General features: G+C 47.2%; 1 protein-coding gene across 1 annotated transcript; it reads left to right on the top strand.

The window, feature by feature from the left end:
* The first annotated feature begins 5,284 nt into the window (after positions 1-5,284).
* POU3F2 (POU class 3 homeobox 2) lies at positions 5,285-6,523 on the top strand. The gene has a single exon (XM_054023714.1). The coding sequence runs from the start codon at positions 5,285-5,287 to the stop codon at positions 6,521-6,523; it is 1,239 nt and encodes a 412-aa protein (XP_053879689.1).
* Positions 6,524-7,321: the final 798 nt, after the last annotated feature.

The raw sequence follows: 7,321 nt of genomic DNA, 5'->3' as shown, positions 1-7,321 counted from the left end.
AAAACATACCGAAAATGCAACTTATGTAAGAAAACATAATTTCCCTGAGTTAAGTAGAATAATAATATATTTGGGCTCTTCCTAGTGTATGTATTCTGCTTAATTGTATTTGATCATTACGGGCGGGGGGGGGGGGAGGAACTACAGTATTTTATTTGTCAGTGAAGCAGACTGTTTCCCCCCTGTAAATCTCCAGTTTAGTTTCTGAAAGATCTCAATTGAAAACACTTTAATATATCAAAGATGTTTGAGCCCCTCCTGTCTGCTACCAATTCACCTGTTTTAATGTTAAAAGAACCCCCCTTTAAGTTGCGTTGTTGGGAGGTCATTTAATAGCAAGCCTTCTGAAAAGTAAATTGCATGAAGGCAAACTCTGCCAATCGCATCTTGTTCTAGCTCTAAGACTTCAATATAAACAAGCTGTATTAACTCCAAGTAGAATTTATCTCACAGACTGATGGAATTTGTCCTTTTTGCTTCTTCTCCCCTCCAGGCCTCATATTCACCACTCCAAATTTAGCAGCGTTCCTTTGATAAATTACTCAAAGTAATCCCTGCAACAGCTAAGCTTGACTGGTTGACGTTGTGTTAGAAGTCTTCATAGCGGTATCTGTCTATAAAATATTCACTTGCGGACTACAAAGGGTGGATCATTTTTAATGACAAAGATTCAGAACTGGAGGATGAAGGGAAAAGATTAATATCCGGGAATTCAAATTATTTAATTTCAAATACTGAACTTAGAACATTACATCCTACTAGTTTAAACAGTGATGCAGATAAAACAGAATAGCCACATATGAATGAAGTGGCCAGAAGAATAGAGTTGCAGAGAATGTTGGAAATGAACACTAATACAAACTTTTCAGAAACTTTTTTATCATTATTATTCTATATCTTTCTATCTTCTAGGCGAATCGATATCCTAGCAGGAAAAAATATATTCTTTTGTCTGATGCAGCTAGGTGGAGAAATCAATTTAAACTATGGGTTTTAATTTCAGTGGGTAATGTGATCCTGTGCAATCAAAGTTATCAGTTTCTGTCCATTTTGTTTAGATATCCTAGTTAAATATGTTTGTTATACCTACCCTGAGGAAAAGCAACTTGAAAGTGTAGCTTTTGAGTCATCTTATAAATACATCCCTGAGGCTGCAGTTCTTGCAGCTTTAAGGCAGTTTTCATTAAAGCAGCCAGCTGCCTCTTTGTGTAGATTGGATTTTTTTAAAGCAATCACTTGTGAAGCCTCGGCCTCAGTTTTGTCCCTCTGAAGGCCCTTAAAGTTGAAGTTCCATTCATGTGTTGGGTCTCTCCACGAGATCAGGCTCCTTCGAGCCACATTGGGAAGAGCTACAGAAAGCGCAGGATTGAATAGTTCATACAGAAAGGTTAAAAAGGGAACAAGAGATCAAAACAGTCGCATCTCACAATAGTTACATTAAATGCGTCCTAGTAATGTGCCCAAATCTCACAACTTGGCCTTTAAATGGAGCAGCAGGCTCGGTTGCTGTGTGTATTGCACCAGAAAAAGTATATTAGCAAATCGCAGAGTGCATTTCTTCTTCTTGATGATTTCACCCTAAAACTAGCTATAAATGAGAAAAAATCGAAGTTTGGAAGAGGTTTTTTTTTTTCTTTAGCTGCGTGAGTCGATTTCGAGCCAGAGTGCACAGTTTAAAATAGGCTTTTCGCCTCTAAATAGAGGAACCTTTTTTTAAAAAGAGCACTCTTAAAACCCTGAGCATTAAGGGGTCGTTAGAAATAAAATCTTGTTAGAAAAGATCAGGGTTTGTATTTTGACCGAGTAGATGTAGCTTTCTCTCCGCAAGGCTTGGATTTGCTAAGAGTGTAAGCGTTAAGACAGCTCAACGTTTTGCAAGTAAAAGGATGATTCAACAATCCAAGATATTTAACAATAAAGGGCTAGAGTCCACAAACTATATCCAGAGGAAATGCGGTAGCTCGCCTTGGATTTTAAACGTCCCAGCAGGATCAATACTTTGAACCCACCACCGTTCCTTATGCAATGTACCTTGCGAGTGTGCAGCAGCTCACCTCCCATACAGGGGAAAGCTCCGGTTAAGATGAGCCTATATGTGTTTTATAGAGAATATTCTCGGGTAGCTGTACTGGAATGAAGGAGATATCAAGGAGGCCTGTCAGTTCAAAGCTTTTTAGGGTTGTTTGAAAATCCTCTTCACGTCAAAGTAAGCAGCCCTAGTATTTGAACAGCTGCTTTGAACAGTGAAAAGGGCTGAGCTGAATCAAAACACTGCAGTGTCTGCCCAAGACACTGCATCACCTTCAACCTGCTTTTATATGGGCAGAGAAAGGAAATAAAGGCTCCAGAGCCCTGTAATCCAGCAGGGTCAGTTACCAAAGAAAGGGGACACATGACTGTCTCTTTCACATCCCGAGCTCCTTGGACCTAAACCAGCCCCAATTTGGGGGCTCAAACTGAAATCAGCACCAGTCACACAGGAACCACAGAGGAGCAGACAATCAAGAGCTCTCCCCGCTCATGAGCTCTCCGATAGCGGTTTCCTCCACAGGGGGAGCTGGGAGTTAAGGATGCTTAAGAAACAGTATTAATGACAAGGCTAACAATGATGATGATGATGGGGACGAGGAGGCGGAGTTTGCATCGCCTCTGAATTCACCGTTCGCACTCTGCGCTCTTTCCAGCTGTGAACGTATAGATGTTAATGTCACTGGGGGGGGGAGCAGTAGGGGGAAAGGGGTTTTTACACCGTGTTCATACTTTTTCAATTGTGTGATTGCCAGGAGCCTTTGATATCTGCCGGTGATTTATTAGGGGTATTAAACACGCGGAACAGCGATTGTATACGTCGACCCTTAGTCTGTCATAACTGGAGGGGAGGGGGAGAGCGAGAGAGACGCAGGGAACTTTTAAGTTGCATAAGGCTGATTTCAGATTGCTTCACCGTATACAGAAATTCTAATGTCTGGTGCCTGCTCTCTGCTCAGTGTCTTGTGTGTTTTGTCCAATTGAGAGGTAAGTTTCGCCAGATAGAAATATTAGTTGGGGATAAATATGTGAGATACACCTGCCTTAGGTTATGGCAGAAGTGACTTTCTCGTTGACTTTCTAAGGATAACACTTGTAACCACCCCGAGGCACATAAATACGCTTTAAAAACTGGACTTGCAAATAAGCCATTCTGTAGCCTGGGTCCTGAAGTACTTTCATTCGGTATTTGAAGAAAAGCTAGTTCAAATTCAGCCTTGAAAAAGGATTTCTGCCCAATAGTAAATAAGACCAGTGCTTTTCTCCTGGTGTATGCTATGCTGTGGTTCCATTGAGGCACTGTTGGTTGTTTTAGTGGAAGTTTGTTATGGGTTTTGCTTGTTTTTATTTCCACGCAATGGACTATACCTGATTTGGACAAACTGCACCAGCATTTCAGCATCAAACTGTAAATGTCCTTAAAACATGACCAAAAATATGATTTCTATCGTGGAAACAATTCAGAGACATAAAGTATAAACTGACTTGTCATAGATACCTGCAGAACAGACAGCATTGCTCTTTGCTTGTCTTCCTCACACCACAGGAGAGGAAAAATTTCGAGCAGAATCTCCCCTTCCTTGCTGCTTAAATGATTTTCACACGGGCCAAGTTGACTCCTGGTTGAATAATTTCTTAATATGCCGTTAAACTAACTAAGGAAACAAGGGCCCCCGCAGGAGTATCTTGCGAACACTAAATAACGTGTTTATGCTGTCTCTCTGTATATGTTTGTGTGCACCAACCCGTCCACACACTCACACAGAGGACCATTTCCAGCCAAACAGTCTTTCAAGGTCTGTATGTTAAGTATGGTGATTTATAAACAACTCTCAGAAGAAAGCTGGTTCTTGTTAGTAGTAATAAATTCTCCAGTCTGCCCTATTGTACTATTTTGATTAAGATTCTTTGAGTCTACAGCGCAACCCCCTTCACCCAGTAGTTTATTTTCAAGATAAAGCTTTGGTTACCGCTTAAAAATGGGAAACGAACTCTTTACCATGGCTAACCCGAGTACCACTCATCCCTAAGAGATCCGCATCCAGTTCCACAATGTCCTCCTTTCCTGTTAGGGCAGCAACTTGTTTATCTTTTTGTTAGCGCGCAGAAAACGGAGTCGCTGAAGCTGATCTGTGAATATTCCTGTCCCCCAGTGCCTGGGGAAGCCTAACACTGCAGGACTGCCGTGGTTTTGTGATTTGCAAGGCATTAAGCCCTGAAATTCTTTGCTGGGTGTTTTGTCCCGGATAGCACCTGCTGCTGGGGCAGTTTGGGAATTGCCAGAACCTCTTGTCCTCCCCAGAATGCAGCAGCACCCGTCATCACCCTCTTGCATTGTGGCCCGGGAGCAGCGAGTTTCCCCCGGGCTTCTGGGTGTAAAGACTATAGCGGAATCGCATTCGCCCATCCGCTCGGATCTTTCCAACCCATCCCTATATCTACAAACCAGTAGGCTCTGGTTCTTTTTTAAAGTGTCCCTAACAAAGTTGCATTTTAAAAAAATCGTAAGGAGTCGGCGCGTGGATGGAAGGGGGGAGGGGAGGAAATGCACCACGAGTCAACAGAGCAGCATTGATGAAGCGCTAGTGTGACTTACAGAGCGAACAAATTACTGTGGTAAAGTGATCTCACTCTTGTACCAGTGCCATCCTTGCAATCCAGCCCGTGCTTAAAGATATTCCAGTCAACAGCTCGCGCTCTGCGCAGCGTGTGCGTGCACAAAAGCAAACAGCGTTTAAAGCATGCAACGAGCCAGCCAGGTTTGCAATGATGCAAGCAACAGGAGAACAACATGCATCTCCTCCAGGACTTGCATTGTGTATGGCCAGAGTAGAGTGTACTTGCTTCTCCTGTGTTCAGAGGGTTTAGCAGGGTCGGTGCTCTGAGAATCATCCCCTCCCCCGCATCTCCCCCTTTCTTCCCCCGTCCATGTGGTTGCAAGCGGCCAAGCTCCTTTTCCCCCCTTAGAGTTTGGTTACAAAAAGGGAGCGAGCGGTTGTGGGGCGGGGTGTCGGCGCCGCGGCTGGGGCCAATCGGTGGTTCCCCCGGAGCCGGTTGCTAGAGGTCTCCACGTAAATCAAAGCGGTGGGAGCCAATGGGTGGGCGCGGGAGGGAGGAGCCGGGACGCGTGCCTTTGCAGTGGGCTCTGCCAAGAGGACTTGGGGGGGAGCGAAAGGAGAGAGGAGCCCGAGGCGAAAAAGTAGCTGTCAAATGCGCGGCTCCTTTAACCAGAGCGATCAGTCCGGCTCGGAGAGTCATGGCGACCACAGCGTCTAACCACTACAGCCTGCTCACCTCCAGCTCTTCCATGGTGCATGCGGAGCCGCCGGGGAGCATGCAGCCGGGCGCCGGCTACAGGGATGCACAGACGCTGGTGCAGCCGGACTACACGCTGCAGAGCAACGGGCACCCGCTCAGCCACGCTCACCAGTGGATCACGGCGCTGTCCCACGGTGGGGGAGGCGGCGGCGGCGGGGACTCGCCCTGGTCCACCAGCCCCCTGGGCCAGCAGGACATCAAGCCCTCGGTGGTGCAGGCCGGGGGTCGGGGGGACGAGCTGCAGCAGCAGCACCAGCAGCAGCAGCAGCACCAGCAGCAGCAGGGGAGACCGCCCCACCTGGTGCACCACGCCGGCAGCCACCACGCCGCCGCCGGGGCATGGAGGACGGGCGCCTCGGCTCACCTGCCGCCCAGCATGGCCTCCTCCAACGGGGGGCAAGCGGGGCTGCTCTACTCCCAGCCGCCGGGCTTCACGGTCAACGGGATGCTGAGCTCCGGCCAGCCGGGCTTGCACCACCACGGCCTGAGGGATGCCCACGATGAGCAGCAGCAGCAGCAGCACCACGGCGGAGAGCACCCCGGGGGGCACCCGCAGCAGCACCCTCCGCACCAGCAGCAGCAGCACCCCGGGGGCGGCGGCGGGGGCCACCACGACCCCCACTCGGACGAGGACACGCCGACCTCGGACGACCTGGAGCAGTTCGCCAAGCAGTTCAAGCAGCGCCGGATCAAACTGGGATTTACCCAAGCGGACGTGGGCTTGGCCCTGGGCACCCTGTACGGGAACGTCTTCTCGCAGACCACCATCTGCAGGTTCGAGGCCCTGCAGCTGAGCTTCAAGAACATGTGCAAGCTGAAGCCTTTGTTGAACAAGTGGTTGGAGGAGGCGGACTCGTCTTCGGGCAGCCCCACCAGCATAGACAAGATCGCAGCTCAGGGGCGCAAGAGGAAAAAGCGCACCTCCATCGAGGTGAGCGTCAAGGGCGCCCTGGAGAGCCACTTCCTCAAGTGCCCCAAGCCCTCTGCCCAGGAGATCACCTCGCTGGCGGACAGCCTACAGCTGGAGAAAGAGGTGGTGCGAGTGTGGTTTTGTAACAGGAGACAGAAAGAGAAACGCATGACTCCCCCGGGAGGGACTCTGCCCGGAGCCGAGGATGTATATGGGGCAAGTAGGGACACTCCACCGCACCACGGGGTGCAGACGCCTGTGCAGTGAACTCACATGGGGGTTGGCGGGGGGGGAAACCCCTCCAACTTTTGATTGTTTTTTTTTTTTTATTTTTATTTTTTTTTTTACGTTTTCTCCTATCTTAAAAACAGAACAAAAAAAAAAACTGCACTGGACTATCCCGTAAACGGTAGCAGGTGAAATGATGTGTTTTGATCTTTACAGGCGAGTGCCCATGCAATGGAGTGGAGTGAGTATCACATACAAACAGACACGAGACAGACAGATACACGCACAGTGTCAGGCACTGAGAGAAATCTTTCACAAAAACTAAATTAATTACGAAAAAAGAATGGAATCGACTCTGAGCCCCGCTAAACACAAAGGCAGCTTTAATCTTGGAATGATGCTCAGTCTAGGCACATGCTGCTGTGTTTATTTGACGTGGCTCCCCATTAGGAATAAAAAAATGAATCCCTTTTGATGTAGACAGTATTTAACCGTTTGAATTTGCACTGCAAGAAAATTGAAGTTTACATTAACAAATACATTTTTTCTTACCTTGATTTTGCAAATGACTTGCATTTCCCACGGTGAGCGTTAGGCAACCATTGACCAGTCTACAAAATGTTACTGTGTTATAGCCCTTGCTTTCTTTATGTGTATATGTGAACTTTTGTTATAAACAAGTCTTCTTACATATGTGTAATGTTTATTTTCTCCTTTTACCATAGCAAATATATATAAACACAAACAACTTCCACTTTCAAGAGAACTGACTCTCACAAACGCTTAAGACGTGCCTTCAGAGGCAAGAGTCCAGTTTGGAAGAGAATAATGAAAACC

The sequence above is a fragment of the Malaclemys terrapin genome, chromosome 3 (assembly GCF_027887155.1).
Source record: "Malaclemys terrapin pileata isolate rMalTer1 chromosome 3, rMalTer1.hap1, whole genome shotgun sequence".
NCBI lineage: Eukaryota > Metazoa > Chordata > Testudines > Emydidae > Malaclemys > Malaclemys terrapin.
Note: the sequence above shows the minus strand (reverse complement) of the source record. Positions and strands in the feature narration are given on the sequence as shown.